Here is a 19903-nt window from a genome sequence, read left to right as displayed (position 1 = left end):
TGGGACCAGGGGATGGGAAAGAGGTGGGAGGCTTTCTCTTGGGATGTTGAAAATGTTCTAAAATTGTGGTAGTTGTTGCAGAGCCCTGTGAACCTCTGAACTGCACCCTTAAAGTTGGTGAATTGTGTATCATATGAATTATATCTTTATAAAGCTGTTTAAAAAATAACCCTCATCACAAACAAAATGAAAACCAGGCCACATAAGCATCTTCTGGCAAATGACAAAAGTTTTACTGTCGACAGTGGGGTTGGCTGAACATCATACCTGCAGACCACAGGTTTTTTCAGGTTGCCTTGAGGTTTTTTTCAGAAATGACACATGCAGTGTGTTTGAAGGATCCTTAAGTATGTGTGTGTGTGTGTGTGTATCTGTGTGTGTGTGTGCACACATGTGCACACATAAGATTTCTTGGGGCAGTCAGTGGGTCATTTTTGAATATGGAGGATCAAATATTTTGAGTATGGGGGATTAAATCCTCTAGGGCCCTTGCTCCTAAGGCACTTCTGGCATCCAATTCCCCATGCAGGTTATTAGACATATTGCTGGAGGTGGTCGCTTCCTAAGTCCAGTTTGGATCATGATCAGTTTTAGCATATGTTCTAGACCTCAGCATGAAGTAGTTCTAAGGGCCTCTAGCCCAAATTTGTTAGCATCTTATCTTTGAACATACAAATTCTTTTTGTCTGTGCTGTACACTGCCTTGATTTTTACCTTGTCCTAATTATTTAGTCAGATGATTCTGTCCATTTTTTTAATCATATAATAGCTCCTAACAAGGTTGAATTCATTCAATTTAGAAAAAAAAAAACCCATGAAGATAAAGGGAAGACAGAATACAGGGAGGAAATAATAAGGGGAAATATTTGTAATTCCGTTAAAGAGACAAATAGCTATCCATTGACAGGTTTAGTGAGAAGAAATTAAGATAGGTTAATAGAAGCTAAATTGGATAAAGGTATGTCACTATTATACACTCAGGCCCTTCTTACCAAGGAGTTGTGTTCTGAGTGTGGCTTTCTAAGCTATTTGGAGCTTGAGAGGCAATTTCCTTTAAAAGTTGGGGCTCAAGTCCAGACCACAAGAGTTCATTTAATCTGTGTGTATCTAAAATACAAGACAAAGAGTCCCATAAATGCTAATAAAATATATAACCGATTCATTCAATGCATCTGTTTTAAGCCTGATTCAGTGCCTGATTATGGTGATAGGTGTTTTCCCATGTTAGATGCTTTTGGGGTTCCAACTCCTCCCACTACAGTGGGATGGGGCTACTTAATTACTGCTCTCAACCAATATTTATTGAGCAGTTGTTGTCAGCCGGATGCTACACTGTCTTGGTTCTGAGATGCAGAGATAGGGACTCCGCTCCCCCTTCTGAGGAGCCATCAGTCTGGAGGGAGCATGTACGAGTACATGGAGAGTCTGAAATTACTTTGATTAGTGCTTTCATAGAGGTAAGTACAGAGGGCAGGGCGAGCAAGAAAAAGGGAAAGGCTCGGATTTGTCTCTTGGGGGGTTGGGAATAGATCCTGAAGCAAATGAAACCAGAAGCACTTTGGAGAATGAGGTTGAAATGGGCATGGAAGTTGGGGGCAGGCAGAGGTCATTCTGCACAAAGAGACAAAAAATTGAGAATAAAGGAAGCAGGTAACAGGTTGGGGAAGACGGGAACAGGATGGGCAAGGTGGGGGTTGTGGAGAAAGCCAGGCCAGAGACAGGTGTTGAGTACATACATTAGTGTGGAGCTCAGGAAAGAAGGCTGGCAGAGATCCTCTCCCGGTCATCATTGTGGAGGTGGTAGTTGGAGCTGAGGGTGGTTTGCAGGAAGACCAGGTGTACTGAACATAGCGCTCAGGATGGAACCGTAAGGTCTGGTGCCAAGAGATGAGCAGGGAGGACCGGGTGAGGGGTGAAAGGACATGGGGTCACATTGCTGTGGAAGACCAGGGAAGGAATGTCCTCAGTGTGTCACGTTCTGTGAGGTGGTAGTCAAGTAGAACTGAGAATCGTCTGTTGTGTGCAGCAACAAGGGACAAGTCAGTGCGCTTCTTAGACACCTTTGCCTCTGAGCTACAAAGGCAGGTGTCAGATGCTCTGAGAACACTAGTCCCTATAGTAAGTGATTTTCAGGGCTTTTTGCCCTTCCGGCCTAGTTATGGCAGGAACCCTGTTCACAAGGTCCTTTCAGTTTTCTAGGATTTTCCTTGTATTTGTGAAATTGCCTCACCTCCTTGTGCTATCTCCAGACTCTAGAACTAGATATTATCCTGCAAATGGACTTCCTTAATATTTCAAAATAAGAATTTTAGAATATTTGAGATTCCTGCATCTTAAAAAATACTAATTTATTAATAAATCTTGTGGGGGAGAAAAGACTTCCATAGTTTATTAATACCAACATATGGCTTGGGATGTCTCTTCTAGAAATCAGATCTGTGAAATTAGCTTTTATCTTCAACTGATATTCTCAACATTAGCCTTAATACAAATGTACAAACCCTTGCCCTAAGTTCTAAAATCCAAAACATTGAAAACTGGAATTATTTCATAAGGTTGACGATGACTTGAACTGAAATGAGGTTATTTAGAGCCTTTACTCATCTCTCGTAGAGTGAATATTCACATTTTAATTATTAATGCATTTTATTACAAGGTGTTTCCCCAGACCACTGGATTGTTAAATAATATGTAGTGTGTATACCATATTGCCTTTTTAAAATCCAAGAGAACCCAAATTCTGAACCATATCTAGCCCCAAGGGTTCTAGCAATGGAGCTGGCAGTCTCCATACTGACCCATGTCGGCTATTTCTGCTTTCGTAAATGAGCCTACTCTTCCTGCCTGCTTCGTGGACTTCCATGCCAGCTGAGGGCCAAGGTCTATTTTTATGTGCATGTGTGGCTTTTTGAGTTTTTTTTTTAATTCCAGCGAATATACAGTGTTATATTAGTTTCAGGTGAACAATATAGTGATTCAGCAATTCTGTACATCAGCCGACGCCCATTGTTTCAAGTGCAGCCCTTAATCCCCATCACCTGTTTCACCCATCCCTCCACCCTCCTTCCCTCTGGTAGCCACCAGTTCTCTTTGATTAAGCATCTGTTTCTTGATTTCTCTGTCTCTCTCTCTGTCTCTCTTTTTCCCCTTTGCTCATTTGTTTTGTTTCTTAAATTCCACATATGAGTGAAATCATATGGTATTTATCTTCCTCTGGCAGACTTATTTCGCTTAACATTCTATTCTCTAGCTCCGTCCATGTTGTTGCAAATGGCAAGATTTCATTTTTTTTGGATGAATAATATTCCATTGTAAATATAGCACACCTTCTTTACCCATTCATCTATCGATGGACGTTACTGTTCACCATTGTAGGCTGACATCAGGCCCTAGGCCTGGCGTGTCATAGGGCCGGTACTGTTAATTAAGCAGATAGATACTTAAGTGAATTTTTTGCGTTCTCTCTTTCTTTTCCCTCTCGTGCTTCTAGGTGTGGCTGTAGCTCCACTCTGCCGTCTCTGAACAGGACGTAGGCGGGGTCTTTACAGGGCCCAAGTGTGACCGCGGCGGCGTCTTGCAGGCAGCTCTGCTGAGTGGTTTTTGCTGTTTGGAGTGAGGTTTGCAGGTTCTGAGACCACATCCAAGCTTATTAGGCAGAGTGCCACAGCCAGTGACTATCCTCTGCTTTGGGTAAAGAAGGAAGGTTTGTAATGCCTTGTGTTTCATGATTTTGTCGATCTGACCTACTATAGACAAGTAGGGACTCTGGGTCCTGCTTTGATTTTCATTTGTTCTTTGCCATTTTTGGTTTTGAGGCCCAGATTCAAACTATTTCATAGTTTCCTGGCACCTGGGGAATGGAACACCTGTTATTTGTACATAACTTTGTATTTACCAAGTAAAATAATGTGATGGAGGGAATATGGACTTGGGAGTCAGGGTTTGCACATCACTTAACTGTTGGAGACCTCAGTAACTTCATCTGTCAGGTCAGGATACCATAGCTACGTCCAAGGATATTATAAGTTTTAAAATGAATATTATATGTAATGTAATGAGTACATCAGAATGTTTAATAAATGTTGCTTGGAGTCTTTCCTTGCCAAAAATAATTGTTTTGTTCCTCACAGTAACCTTAAAAAGTAAGGGATCATTGTTTCCATTTGTATAGAAAAAATGGAAGCTCAGAGAAGTTAAGTAACAAATAGCAAGTCACACAGCTAACAAGTGGCAGAACCCAAAACTTAGGTCTTTTGGTTCTAAATGTTTTGCTCTTCACTTATATTCTTCTTCAGTGAAGGAGAATATTTCTGGATGTAAAGGAAAATTTGTATAGAATTCAGTCCAATTCAGCCAATTCTTTCAGTGTGCGGACAGTGTCAGGGGTCTTATGCTCCATTTCGGGGCTGTAGAAGCCTAAGGCAGACTCTGTTTCCAGTAACTAATGGTATTTCAGGAATAAGGCATGGGGCCTCTTGGTCAATATGAGTGATATGCTGCGAAATCAGAAAACAGTCATGGATATTTATGGCCTCTGAATTCTTATAGAATCATAAATTTGTGTTAAATTGAGAGGGCCCTACAAGATGAGCTGACTCATAGTAGGTGTGCTGTATGTGTGTTTGGGTTCAGGGAGCAGCATCAGCTCTGTGTGAGAAGTCAAGGACATATAATCTGATTGGAGAAATAAGACTAAGTGAATAAAATATTAATAAGGATTTAAGTAGCTGGCCAAGAGAGAAGACCTATCACTAAGCAGTACATACTTATTTGCTTAATGAATTATGCAGAGAACATTTATTGTAGGAATTCAGAGGAGAGAGATATAAAGTTCCTTGGCCAGGATTTTATAATTATGTGTCGAAAGAGGCAGATCTGGAATGGCGATCCCTTCACTGTCACCTATAGTACTCTTTACACTTTATTACTATATTAGGCACAAGCCTTCGGAATGCAGGTGACAGAAAATTCAGAAGGGGCTTTAAATACACACACATGCACACAATAGTTTATTGGCTCACATAACTGAAAAGCCCAGTGGGTTATTCTGGATACAGGAATGATTGGCTCCCATTCACAGTGGGTATCAGGAACCTACTGTTCTTGGTTCTTCTTTTTTCGGTGTTGGCTTCCTTCTGAGGCAGGCTACCCTCCAGGTGATGGCAGATACAGGCTTGCATCCTACTAGCTTATCAAGTCCAGCTACAGGAATGGGAATGCTCCTTTTCAGTCTTTCCAGCAAGGGCCCAGGGCTGGCTGCCATTGACCAGATTGGAATGGTTTGCCTACCCTAAAATGAAGGTCAGCCTCACCCAACCTCATGGATTGAAACTTGGAGAGAAGTGGTTTTCTAAAAAGAAAATCAGGATGTCATTACCAAAAGAGAGGGAAAGATTCTAAGAAGGTCAAAACAAGCATCTGTATAGATAGCACATACATAAAAGTTGGGAAATTTTAAAAAGAAATTTTAATACTAAGAACCCAAGGTTTTATGTATTTACCCACAGAGAAGGTGCTCTGCTCTTCATTTCCTTGTCGATGCAGATTTATAGCCTATCATTTTTTTTTTCTGTTTGAAGGACTTCTTTTAACATTTCTTGTTTTGTCGGTGATGAATTCTTTCTGAAAAGTCTTTATTTTCCCTTTGTTTTTGAAAGATACCTTCTCTGGGTATAGAATTCTGTCACTATATTTCTTTTAGCGCTTTAAAAATATATCTTCACTGTGGGATTCCACAGTGAGAAAGCTGCTGTTCTTATCTCTACTCCTCTGTTCATAAAATATCTTTTTTTCCTTTGACTACTTTAAAAAAATTAATAGACTATTTTTAGAGAAGTTTTAGGTTTATAGAAAAATTGGGCAAAAAATATGCAGAGTTGGGGCGCCTGGGTAGCGCAGTCGTTAAGCGTCTGCCTTCGGCTCAGGGCGTGATCCCGGTGATCCGGCATCGAGTCCCACATCGGGCTCCTCCACTGGGAGCCTGCTTCTTCCTCTCCCTCTGCCCTGCTGTGTTCCCTGTCTAGCTGGCTGTCTCTCTGTCACATAAATAAATAAAATCTTTAAAAAAAAAAAAAAAGCAGAGTTGCCACATACTCTCTGTCCTCCTGCCCCGTTTCTCCTATTATTAATACTTCGGATTGGTGTGGTACATTTGTGACACCTGATGAAACAAACTGATACATTACTACTAACAACGGTCCATAGTTCACCTTAGGATTCACTCTGTTGTTTTGTTCCCAGTATTCTCTCCCTGGTTTTTAGCTATTTGGTTATGGTATACCTTGGTGTAGTTTTCACCATACTTCTTGGACTTAGGATGTGCTGAGCTTCTTGAATTGGTGGGTTTATTATTTTCATCATACATGGAAAACATTGCCCATGCTTCTTTTCAGATGTTATTTTTCTTTGCTCCTCTCCTTCCTTCATGGTCTCCAATGACATGTATTTTATGCTGCCTGAAGTTGTCCCACTGCTCACTGTTCTCTGTTCAGTTTTTTACAGTGATTTTATTTCTCTGTGTCATTTTGGATGGGTTTCTATTGCTATGTTTTCAGGCTCACTAGTCCTTCTTTCTGGAGTGCATAATCTGCCATTAATTCCTATCCATGAAGTTTTTCATTTTAGCGTAGTTTCATTTGAATCTTTCATCTCTATAGTGTTCAGTCTTTCTTTTCGGTTTCTTGAATATATGGGATATAGTGATATTTACTGTTTTAGTGTCCTTGCCTGCAAATTCTGTTCTCTGTGTGTTTTCTTAGACCATTTCAATTGATTGACTTCTTTTTTCTTCTGCTTCTCTGCATGCCTAGAAATGTTGGATCGGATGGCATACATTGTAAATTTTACCTTATTGCATGTTGGGTGTATAACCCTTCTTGAGCTTGGTTCTAGAATGTGGATAAGTTACTTGGAAACTGTTTGATCCTTTCAGGTCTTGGTTTTAAACTTTGTTAGGTAGGGCTGAAGTAATGTTTTATCTCGAGCTAATTGCTCCTTCCTACAGAGGCGAAAACCTCCCCAGTAGTTTAACCAATGCCCCACTAATGAGGGGGTTTTCTGTGTTTGCTAAGTTGAACCAGCAATGTTCCTGGTTCTGTGTGAGCTCCAGGTATTGTTATCTCCAATCGTGTCCATTAATTCTTTCCATGGCTTCAGTATTTTTTCTCACATGCACTAATCAGTATTTGTCTGAAGACTTCAAATACAGCAGATCTCTGAGTTCTCTTTGTAGCTCTCCTCTTCAGTACTGTTTTGGCAAGTTCTCACAGCCTTGGCCCCCTGACTCCGTCTCCTCAAATCAGGGAGAACATCAGCTTTGCCTCAAAACTTTTTCCAGGCCATCAGTTTGGGTAAGCCTATATAGAACTTACTTGCTTATTTCTCATCTCTCAGGAATCCCTGTTGTTAGTTGCTTAATGTTCAATATTTTCAGAATCATTGTTTCTGTCCAGGTTTTTAGTTGTTTCACGTGTGAGGCTAAATTTAGTACCTGTCATTCATCTCGATTAGAGGCAGATGGCCCCTTGATGAACCTTAATAATTGGAAGGTTGACCTTGGCTTCTCTTGGATTTTTTTTTTTTTTTAACATGGAAAGTTCAGTCTCTTGGCATTTCATTTCTTGCTTTCCAACACATGCCCTTCATTTATTTTTCTTGTCTTAGAGTGCTTTTGAGACCTCCAGTACAGAATTGCGAGGAAGTGATAACATCAAGTGTCCTTCTTGTCTTTTATTGTCTCTAAGGAATGTTGAAGTTTACTTTTGAGTGTGATGCATGGTAGATTTTCTTTTTCAGGTGGAGAAAATTTCTCTTCCAAGTTACTGAGAATCATTGTCATGAATGGGTGTTGAAACCTATTTAATGATTTTCCACATCTGTTGAGATAATTATGTGTTTTTCATCTTTAATCTATTAATGTGGTTAAGTACTTTTAAAAGATTTTCCTGATGCTTAACCTTCTTTGCATGTCTGTTACACATTCTTATCCTCAATGTATTTTCGATATATCATAAATTGTTTGCTGCTTAGTTTACAATATTTGCAACTAGCACTGTAAAAGATTGATTTATATAAATTCCCTTACTTGTGTTTATGCTATCCTTAAAAAGTGATACAAGAAGTCTTTCCTTCTAGAATGGCTTATATAAAAGAGCACTTACCTACTCACTGAAAGTTGGAAAAGGTTATATAAAACCATCTGGATGTGATGTGTCACTTTTTAATTTTTTTTCCACCTGTTACTTCTTTAGTGGTTATCAATCTACATGTTATCTCTTTGTTCTTTTTAAAATTGTTTAAACTTGTTTGTGTTCTCTTGTGATTTTTAAGTGTCCATTATGTCTATAAATGTATTCTTTGTCTTAATCTCGTCAGTGGCTGATCTTTAAGAGACTGTCTTCATCTTCTCTAGTTCTAATGTTTTCTTTGTATTAACATTTTTATTAACATCTACTTTTTATCTTTTTTATTTCTTCCATGTACTTTGTTTTGGTTTAAACTGTTGATCAATAACATCTTGAATTGACCATTTATCATATTAATTTTTCAGTCTTTTTCTTGATTTCTAATATATACCCTAAATGAATCCATAAATTTCTTTTAAGTACCACTTTAAAGATATCCCACAAGTGTATGATATGTGATGTGTTCATTATTTTTTGGCTATAAATATTTTATCATTCCAATTAGGGTTTCTTCTTTGACCCATCAATTATTTAAAAATGTGGGTTCTGGTTTCCAAAAGGCATTTTTATAATTTTTAAAAAGTCTTATTTCTAGCTGCATTGAGATTAGAATGTGGTATAGTTATATTTTTAAGGCTTCTTCTGTGGCCTAATACATGGCTACGTTTTGTAAATCTTCTACTTATTTAAATCACTGTGTGTTCTTAGATTGTTTTCTATCTCACCTCAAGATAGTGTAATACCTCTTGTGGATTATATTCTGTGTGTTTGTGGGTTAGCTTATCTTTAGTAGGGGTATGTTTGTGCTTAGTGAGGGGGTGTAATCCTGTGTGCACTGGGTTATGGAAGTACTCCTATTGCATTTTTGCACTTGCTTCTGTTGCATCTCCTGGATTTCATAGGTGCTTACCCATTTCCCTTATTAATTTCTTACCTTCAGATGTTTGTGCCATGCTGTTACTATATCTCTGTGAGAGGTAGGCTTGATGTTTTTATTTCTCATGGAATAATTTTTTCTCATTCACATCTCCAATGAGTAGTAACCTTCCTTGCTACTTCTCTAGGTCCAAACTGTTAGCTGAAATTTACTAGACCCTTTTCATAGAAAGATCAGCCTCTATTAAAGAGTGGTAGCTTTACGCTAGGGTCTTAGATCCAGGCTTGCATGAACCCAAGGCCATTAATGTCCTAGATATCAGCCAAACAAGTTGGCTACCCCTCTGGGATAATACCAGGTATCTTTCTAATTTTATCAGCATTTCTATGAGTTTGTAGCAGGAGGGGTTTTATATGACTTTAGACTTCCAGAAGCTGGCATAATTTTTAAAGATGAACAAACTGAAGTTCACCCAAGATCACGCAGTTGGGAAGTGTAAGAGCTGGGATAAAAACCCGTGTATGACTTTCTTCTCTTTGGTATTCTTCCCATTCTGCATTTGCCTTTGTATGATATTTGTGATAGTTAATTTTATATGTCATTTGATTGTGCCACAGGTGCCAAAGTAATGGCTCAAATATTATTCTGGGTATATCTGGGAGGATGTTTCTGGAGGAGATTAACATTGGAATTGGTAGACTGAGTAAAGCAAACTCCCCTCCCTAATGTGGGTGGGCCTCACCCAATCAATTGAATACCTGAATAGAGCAGAAAAGCTGAGTAAGAGAGAGCTTTGCCTGATTGCTTGAGCAAAAACATTGGTCTTCACCTGGTCTTGGACTAGAATGTACACCATTGGTTCTCCTTGTTCTCAGGTCTTCAGTTGGCCTGGAACTACACCACTGGGTCTCCTGGGTCTCTAGCTTGCCAATTATAGATCTTGGAACTTCTCAGCCTCCATAATCATATGAGCTGATACATTATAATAAATATCTCCCTTATTGGTTCTGTTTCTCTGAATAACCTGGCTAATACACTATTGTACTAATTTTAAATTCATTTGTTTATTCATTATTGAAGGATTCGCTTTATTCCTAACAGTGTGTTAGACACTAAGGGGATAGGGTAGAGAAGAATGAATTAAGGCCACAAATTCCTTGAACATGTTAGAGGAGCCACAGGTACATAAATCCATTTAGAAAATGTAAGTAAGATAAATAACAGAAGGTAAGCTCTACACGGCATTTAAGAATATGGACGCAAACAATGAATCATGGAACACTACATCAGAAGCGAATGATGTACTGTATAGTGACTAACATAATAAAAAATAAAAAATAAAAAATAAATAAAAATGATATTCAGCTCTTGGCATCTAGTCGGAATAGAATAACGAGCAAAATAAATGACATCACCAAGCAAAAAAAAAAAAAAAAAAGGGATGTGGATGGAACAAGCAACATTATTATACCCAGGGCAACATTTCTAATTCAGGGGTGCCTGGCTTGTTCAGGTGGTTCAATGCCAAAAATTGATGTGATTTTTGTGGCACCCCATGCAATTTTCATGTATTTATTTTTATCATGAAGCGGACCTATTTTGCCAGTGGAAAATATGACTGGATGTTGTAAGGATAAAACAGTCATAGCCATGAGTATTGCATCCATGACAAAACAACGAAGAAAAGAAGCACGATTAGCTACTTCATTTCTTTGCTATTTTTTTTTTTTAACCTGCTGTGCATGTCAGCATATGGGACAATAGGCACCCAAGAGACAGAAACTTTATGGGAAAAGTCAAACATTTGGAAAATTTTTCATTAACTTTTCTGCAAATGGAGAGAAGTTATTCATTACCTGATGTCAGTGGCATCATTGAGGGCTGCTATTCTAATGAATGCATACCACCACTGAGTGTATGATGTATGAAGTGTGTGCCTTTTCTTGGAATATGGCTGTCATTCTTCTTCTAAAAAAGCCCTTACTTAGCCAAGTGAGCATTTTCAGCCTATTTCTTTTCAGTTATCATGATATATTTGGATATATTTACTGTAGACCTGGTACCGAGGAGCATTTGAGACTGCCTTATAGGAATTATCTCTGTAGCTTGACTGGGCTCTATTGCAAGATAAAACAATAACTTTGGAAACTGCCTTGAGAATGATTTGCAGCATGGGATGGAAAGATGAATGAATGAACTGAATAGCTAGAATTTAAAAAACTCACAACACCTGCACATCTCAAGCTATGTTTATTATCTCTCTCAGCCTTGGTTACCCATCCCAGGCTCTTCATTTTAGTATCCATGGCAATGGAATTTGGTTTTCTTTTGTCTTCCTAATCAGAACATTTGTAAATTAAAATGTTGATTCACATTTGCTTGTAAGGATTCATTGGAGTGATAGAAAAGTGTTGGGGGTTGGGGAAAAGAAAGCAAGAGCAACCATTCTGGTTTTGTGTTTTCTCTGCATGTGCAGAAATTTAATTATCAGGTCACCACAGTTCTCAGCAGAGTAAATTACAGTCTTGGCCATTAATTTGTGTGTAAATGCCACTACAGCAGGAAAACAACACAACACTTGGGTCCTATCAAGAAATTCCCTTGTTGGAGGCTTACATATTAGAGAGCAGAGCTGAAAAGAGTCAGGGAGGTTAACAGTTTGGCACTTGCTCTTGTCCAGGTGAGCCCTGTTGCAGTGATGCACCTGAAAGTGATTGTCAAAGTCAAGCGTTCAGGAAACATTTGTAGCTGAGAAAGTCAGATAACGAGAAATGAGGGCCTAGTGAGTACAGATACAGGTCTGTTCAGAATACTGCCTATTATAATGCAGCCTTTGTGTGATCCCCATAGTTTGAGCCTATCACCCACCCCTGATGCTTTCAGGATGCTTCCTCTCTTATCTTGGATGAGTTTGGCCTGGTGGGGAAGAGAAGTAAGTTACTTTTTGTTTTGGCACACAATTAAATTGTTAGTTGATTCCTCTGATCTTAAGGAGTATTGGCTTCATACTTTGTTCTGTTGGGTTTGTTTTAGTTTTACTTTTAGTCTTAACTCTAAGGTTGATCTGTCTAGAGTTTTAATGGAATACCTGGGGTCTCTAACTTGGCCAGATTCAAACTCCTGATTCCTGAAGTAGGCTGCAGCCAAAATATCTGCTCAGACTTTAACCCTCTAGCTGTTACTTTTGGGGGTTCCTTGGATTCTTCCCCCTCCATTCATGTTTCAGGTTTCAGTCAAGTGTTTGCCAAGTTCATATGCAGAATTTGGAGCTCTTTTTCTGTGGTTCCCTCCTTTCCAGAATTTCCCCCTATATTTCCAGCTGCCCTGACACCTTAAGTCAATAAGGCTTCTGTGTTTGCCGGAGTCCTAGACGTCCTGTGCTTCATGGACTTGGTGGTACTTTTAGCAGAAAAGCAATGTAACCATGTATCTCTCCCAGGGAAGTTTCCATCTTTCAAAAGTTGGATCCCTTCTAGATCGTCCCTGCTCTTGCTTACTCTCTATGCCTTCAAATAGTTGACTAAAAAAATTTTTTTATGAATTTATAGTTAATCTTAGTTGAGTTCAAATCATTTATTCTGCTGTTATCAGAACTGGAATCTTTGATATTATAACTTTTCCCTAGTATAGTGATCTGCAACTGGTTTTAATAAAAGATTTTCTTTTTGACTCACTCATATCTGTTACAAGTGCCACCTCTTTGTGCATATAGGAAATGGAGTTGTCGAAATATTTCACACAAGGTACAGGGTGACAAAGCAGGTGTGCACAGGAGAACCTGGTGCTAGTCCTTCCTCTGCCATTAATTAGCTATTTAACTGTAGGTGAGCCCTTAAGTAACCTCAGACCCACTTTCTGTTCTGTAGAATGAGGGAGTTGGGTTATATCAATGTTTTTCAAACTTTTAAAAAGTGTCAGGATGCCTTTTTTTCCCCCAACAGAATCTTATAAAAATATAAATAATAGTAGAGCAAAATAGCCCTGACTCTAGAGGGTGTATGGCCCAACCTGCTCAGTGCAACCGCCCATATGTCCACTCTATAAGTGGCCTGGAAGCTCCTTTGTGGAACCCTAGACTTCCACAGAACATAGTCTGAAAAAAAACCCTAAGGTTGGATAATAAAAAAAAAATCTTTTTCTCTCCTGCCTGAATCCAATAATGGCTGGATCATGCTTCTAGGACTGTGGCCACTTGCTTAGGATCTGAAATGGGCAGTTGTCTCATTTGACCTCCCTTCTACTTTTTCATTTTAACCAACTTGCTCTTCTTATTTCCATCCTTATCCAGCCATCCTGGGCAGACATTTGCTGTGGGTATTTGAGAAATCTAGTATGTAAAGGATTTCTTGCAGTAGTAGCTAAAAGTAGCACCCAGGTATGGCACCACTGAGCGCAACCCACCCCCGCCTGTCTCCACTTCCCATGTATAAGATGTGAGCAGTGCTTTCTTCCACCTAATTGCTCCTACGTGGGTGGGAACAAATTAATAAGCTCAGAGCTGCACTGATCATTTATAAATTCGAACTCCATCTGTGAAATAGCAGCAGACAGGCTTAAGAAATCCTCCCTTGTATCACCAGTTGGTGGTTTTATTGCCTTAAAAGAAACAAGAAAATGAGCAGGTGTTGGGCACTGCCCACATCCAGACAGCATTGCCAGCTCTTACAGAGCACTCCACCTCCAGGCTTGGGAAAAAGGATAGTGAGGTAAAGAAGGTAACACAATTCACATTATCAGCTCAATCTTCTCCTCTCCCAGCCCTCGTTTCTTCCACCTTTACCCTACAACAACCCTGATGATGAATTTTCAAGTTAGACCCTGCAAGAACAGGCACATTCTTTCCTTTGTATGTAATTGCAAGGTTTCATAAAAGGGTTTCCAACCAGGGCACTGCCATGATGGGGGATAATAATAATAATAATAATAATAATGAACATTTTTGAGCATATCATAAACCAGGCATGTGCTAAGTGGTTTATTTCATTTATTTTTAAAAAAGATTTTCTTTATTTGAAAGAGAGAGCGCACAAGCTTGGGGAGTGGCAGAGGGAGAGGGAGAAGCAGGCTCAATCCCAGGCCCCTGGAATCATGACCCAAGCCCAAGGCAGACACTTAACCGACTGAGCCACACAGGTGCTCCAGTTTATTTCATTTAGTTGTCTCAACAACATTACGAAGTAAGGAATCTCAAAATAAGGACTCCAGAGTTCAGGAAGAATAAGGAACTTGCTTAGGTATCAAACTAGCAAATGGAAGATCCCAAATTCAAAGCTGGGCAGCGTGGCTCCAGATTCCAGACTCTTAACCACTTCAGTCTTGACCGATGTTGTACCTGACAGGTAGTTTCTGTGGCTCCGGGGCCTCGCCTTCTTTACTTAAATGTGAAGGATAAAGATGGCATTGCTCTGCTCCTTCCTACTTAAACTAGAAAAAAAAATCACTAAAATTTAGAGGGTGGAACTGTCCGACTCCACTGTAGTAGGGATCCAGTATTGATGAGTCTTCAGTCAGCTCGCTCTACCTTTCCGAGACGTGATCTTCCTGCCAGTGCAAGAAGCCCACAGTAGCACCTCGACAGTGTGTGAACAAAGGGGTGAAGCTGGGTGGCCAAGCATCAGAAAGGTTGCAGAAGAGTCTGCCTTCTCTCTGGTGGTGGATACATGGCTGCTATCTATGATCCCTCTGTATTCTGCGTTTGAGTGAAATGAACAATCTCAACTTTAAGATGCATCCACATTCATGGTAATTGTGCAATTTTCCCCTATTATTTTAGCGAGCTAATTGGATGAAGGGGTGAAGACTTCAATACAAATTCCCACTGTACTATTTCCCAGGTACTTAGCTTGAACAGGGTCTAAACTTGGTATTTATAGTGTGTTTCAGGAAGTATTATCTTATCTCTGAAATAAGTGTCATAACTGAGATGAGACTTTGTGATTTTCAGAAATTTAAGTTGAATGAAATCCAGATCAGCTATTTAGTTGTTGACATAGACTCATTACAGGGCAAGTAGCAGGAATCTTTAAAAAAAAAAGATGCTTATAGGGGCAACTGAGTAGCTGAGTCTGTTAAGCATCTGCCTTTGGCTCCGGTCATGATCCCAGGGGATCAAGCCCTGTGTTGGGCTCCTTGCTCATCAGGGAAGCTGCTTCTCCCTCCCCCTCTGCCTGCTGCTCCCACTGCTTGTGCTCTCTCTCCCTCTGTCAAATAAATAAATAAAATCTTTAAAATAAAAAGATGCTTATAAAAATTCTTTCCAGCTCAACCTATGTGATTTTGTGTTCTTAGTGATAAAAATTCTTTCCAGCTCAACCTATGTGATTTTGTGTTCTTAGAGTTGTGTAGATTTTGACCAGGATTTTAGAAAGTTTTTTTCTCCCCCTTGAGGCAGCAGATGGTGGAGGGAGCATTATGTTCCTTTGCATTGACTTTGGAGCAGTATAGCCTGGGTTTGAATCTTGGTTCCACTATCTACTAACTGTTATGACTATGGCAAATTACTAACCTCACTTTGTCTCCGTTTTCCCATCCACAGAATGGGAATGATAAAGCACCTATTCTTCAGGAGTAAATAAGTTGAAATATGTCAAGTTCTAGAATAGTGCCTGCACATGATACATGCTGTATATGGAATTGCTTTTATTATTGTAATAGTGCCACTAGTGGCTTAAGTTGCTGCTGAGAGGTTTTCAGGAAGGGTGGCGGGTTTCATTTTTAAATGGAGAATTCCCTGAGATCCTTGGGGAGTGAGGCTTAGAATAGCATGTGCAGTCTTATTTCTAATCCCATGAGAAGCAAGAGGCCAGTTATACTGCAGCCTGCCTGTATATATTCACTCCCACGTGGACTGACTGCTCTTCTCTTCTCACAAGGGAGGCAACCTCCTGGCAGATTTCTGGAAGTGGCAGAGCACCCTCACCTCACTCTGCAGAGTAAGCTAGATATGGCTCTAGTGTCCTCACGTGATAACGTTTGATGATATGCACATTGGCTAAAAACATAGGTTCTGTGTTCAAGTCCTGTTTAGTTATTTTGCTAACTTTGTTGCTTAGGGCAAGTTACTTAACTTTCTGTGCCTCTGTTTTCCATCTCTGCGATGAGAATAATAATGATCCTTACTTCATGGCGTTGCTGTGATGATTAAATGGGATAATATATGTAAAGTCCCGAGAAGATATCTGGAATGTAGTATACGTTTAGTGAAATGGAAATCTTTCCTCTGTGGATGATCAGTGACTCACTGGGAAAAATAAAAAACCTTAGGGATCATATAATGGTAAATCAATGAATTCTAAAACAAATTAATGAATTCCAATTATTGATTTTATAGATGAGGAAATATCCACTCACTCAATTTGAGATTGATGACTATGACTACTTAACATTTTAAAATCTGACCTAGTAATACAAATGGGATGGAATCTCGGAGCTGCAACGAACGCTTCATCCAAACACCCCTCCCATGCATATATCCCCCTAACTCCTTCCCAGGTGCTTAGCTGGTCCTTTGCTCTAATGGTGATGGGAGTTTAATTTTGCTCCATTGGTCTCTGGGTCTCTCCCATATGTGATGGTCTATCCCCCAGGTGCTTTGCACAGCATGTTGAGACGTGGGAGGACTCTTGTGATGGTCTTCTGTGGGGATGGTGTTTTAGTATTAGCAGATATCTAGTGTCTTCTGACACTTCGCTTTTCAGGTCTTACTGGTGCTGGTCACAGCCAACAGAATTGAGTGAGCTGACAGTGATGTGCTCTTGTATTCTTGGATCAGCTGCCCCATAAAAGAGCAAAACAGATCCAGTGTTGACGTTTGTTCGATAGGAAGTTTGGAGTCAGAAAACTTAGCTCTAGAGAAGACCTGGGGAATGCTCTGGACATTAGAAACGCTCTGGACAGGTCGAGAGATTTGACTGCGGGGGCTGAGCTAGTTGATCTAGCTGATGTGAGCATGCAGAAGGGTTCTTCCCACTGCCTCTCTCGGGTTCTTCAGGATAATAATTAGAAACATGGCCTCTAGAGACAAGCTACCTTGATTCAAATCTCAGTTCTACCCCTTATTATTGGGAGTGTGATCTTCAGCCAGTTGTAGACTTCTCTTTTTCTCGATTTTCTCCCTTGGAAAGTGAGAACAATAATGGGTGTTTCATGTGGATTAAATGAGATATGTGTAAGGCACTGAGGACAGTTCCTGGCACATAAAAAAACAAACAAATAAGTGTTTATTATTATTACTAATCTTCTAAACAAACTCAGGAATAGCAATTCTTTTTTTTTAAGATTTTATTTATTTATTTGATAGAGAGAGACAGCCAGCGAGAGAGGAAATACAAGCACAGAGAGTGGGAGAGGAAGAGGCAGGCTCCCAGCGGAGGAGCCCGATGTGGGGCTCGATCCCAGAACACTGGGATCACGCCCCAAGCCGAAGGCAGACGCTTAATGACTGCGCTACCCAGGCGCCCCAGGAATATCCATTCTTAAATAAGACAGAGAATAGATGTTTTGACCAGGCTGGTATTTAAAGTAGTTTTTCTTAAAAAAAAGTCTTTATAATTTCTTCTTAGCTTCTGATTCAAAAGTGATCTTCAGGACCCATCTGTGAATTAATAACCATACTCTTCCCAAGAATTACTGTATGACTTTTGGATGGGAGGAGCAAAGTTTTAAAAAATAATTTCCCACTGGGACTCCAGGGTGGTTCAGTCAGTTAAGTGTCTGACTCTTGACTTTGGCTCAGGTCATGATCTCAGGGTCATGAGATCGAGCCCTGTGTCCGGCCCCATGCTGGGCATGGAACCTGCTTAAGATTCTCTCTTCCGCTCTCTCTCCCTCCCTCTCTCCCAACCCCCTCCTGATTCTCTCTCTCTCTCTTTCTTTCTCTATCTCTGAAAAAAAATCTCCATTATTTATCATGTCCAATTCACTTTCAACAAATATTTACAGAGTAGCCTGCCATGTGCCTGGCATGGAGATAGAGCCTGGAGGGATGCGAAAGTGGGTGGTCCACTGTGCCTCTTACTCTCCTGATGTGTACAGGTTAGGTGGAATGGTTGGGAATTAAATAGGTGAATCTGTCACAAAGCTGGAGGGAATACCGATAGGGCAGGGCTGAGAGCTATTTTACAGCTCATGGAAGAAGCCCTGAACCTGATTTAAGGGGTCAGTGAAAGGCTTTCTAGAAGTGATGTCTATACTGAGTCCAGATGATGAGCTAGATTCTTGACTAGTCTACACAGGGTTTGGGGGACAATATTCCAGGCACAGGGAACCCTGGGTGAGTATATGTTGGTGGGAAGGGTGAGGGGAGCTCAGGCTTGGGAGAAAACACAGGATCTTCACCAATTTCTTCAAGATTTAACAAGCATTTGTTAAGCGCTTACTATGCAACAGGCATTGTTTTACATAATGGAGAGACATCAGGTAACAAAACAGGTATTTTCATGGAAGTCATGGGGGCGAAGAGAGGAATAGAAGCATTTCAAAGAAAATTGCTTAAGGTGGGACAATGAGGAAGGGTTTAGGATGAAGTGACAGTGGAGCTGACACCTCAGTGGTGAGAGGAGCCAGCCAGAAAAACACCGGGGGCAGGAGGGTTCCAGGCAGAAGGAACAACAAAGGCAAATAACTCAAAGGGAAGAACCATCTTGGCTTGTTGAAGAAACCAAAAGGGCCAGGGAGCGGATACGGGGAAAGCGTTACAAATAATTCCAAGGGTGTTTGGGTGGGGTTGTTGGTGCTGAGAAAGACCTCAAAACATTATAATATAAGCTAGTTTTGTTTTGTGTAAATTGCATACACTACTGTGGGTGTCTCTTCAAAACTAGGACACTTTTGGAAGTTCTCAGTTGCAAGTATGTCTTCTCTGGAGTGGGGCTTGGCTCTTTGTGTTTTAATAACAGAGATGAGGCTAAGAGCATATTTTCTGTCATCATTGTCAAATGTCCTGTTCCCAGTTATAAGCACATGTCAGCAGCACAACAAATCAGCAGGGCTGCCCTGCTCAGGAAAAGGTCTTATTATGTCAATCAGGGGTGTCCCGATGGTGACTCCTGGGTTCCAGCCATATATTTCTACTTGCCCACATAAACTTTCTTTTCCTGTTTTATTCCTTTGGACTCAAATTTTTGTTTCAAAAAATGCTTTAAAACCTTTCTGTCTGGTTTGGGTCTGCTTTATCCAGACTAATCATTCATATTCTTCCATGTTCTTCCATTTCTCTGGATTATCGATCTCTGTATTCTTGTGAGCCCCACATGAGACTCATGGCTCTTGTTTGCTCCCAGTTAACAGCTTTGGAGATGATGAAGAGCCATGCACATCTTCTGACAGTGACGAAGAGGTGATCAAACAATTTGAGATTTCTGTGTCCCGGTCCCAGAGTTTCCATACAGAAGCATCTGAGAAAGGAAAGCAGGTGGTATTGGAGCAGAAATCAAAATTCAGCCACCTGCTCTCTACCCATGAGGAGGATAACACAGAAGTGTCTGCCTGTGAAGGTATTCTTTGCATGAAACCCTTTCTTTATCTAGAGCAGGGATGGACAATGGTAAGAACACCTTTGAGTCCATCACTATACTTGTATCTGAGAGTCCAGGGAGGAAGAGAAAATGAGGCAAGACCTACAGGCTGGAACAGAGTAAAGGGGTTCTTTCAAACCTCACAGAGGGGGTGTCATGCAAGGAAATGGGAGAAGGAATGGATAAGAAGTACCAAAATCTTGACCCCTGATTTGTGAGACCCTTCCTTCCTTCCTTACAGGTTATCATTTTGTATATTTTGAACACTAATGGCTAGAATTAACATGGTATTTATTAAGCTTTATAAAATCTTAATCTCTTCTGATAAA

General features: G+C 40.2%; 1 protein-coding gene across 8 annotated transcripts in view; it reads left to right on the top strand.

Annotated features, from left to right (window-relative positions):
- Positions 1–19903, top strand: part of SYT16 (synaptotagmin 16) — a 245696-nt gene that overhangs the window by 184162 nt on the left and 41631 nt on the right. For 5 of the 8 annotated variants that reach the window (XR_007190212.2, XM_048219942.2, XM_044377662.3 and 2 more), the window contains exon 3: positions 19341–19553. The exons of the other annotated variants lie outside the window; for them this stretch is intronic. Coding sequence is in view for 4 of the 5 variants with exons in the window: in XM_048219942.2 (XP_048075899.1) it covers positions 19341–19553 (213 nt within the window). In the remaining variant the exon portion in view is untranslated. The remainder of the gene's footprint in view (positions 1–19340; positions 19554–19903) is intronic. 8 annotated transcript variants of the gene reach the window in all.

The sequence above is a fragment of the Ursus arctos genome, unplaced genomic scaffold (assembly GCF_023065955.2).
Source record: "Ursus arctos isolate Adak ecotype North America unplaced genomic scaffold, UrsArc2.0 scaffold_25, whole genome shotgun sequence".
NCBI classification, from domain to species: domain Eukaryota; kingdom Metazoa; phylum Chordata; class Mammalia; order Carnivora; family Ursidae; genus Ursus; species Ursus arctos.
Note: the sequence above shows the minus strand (reverse complement) of the source record. Positions and strands in the feature narration are given on the sequence as shown.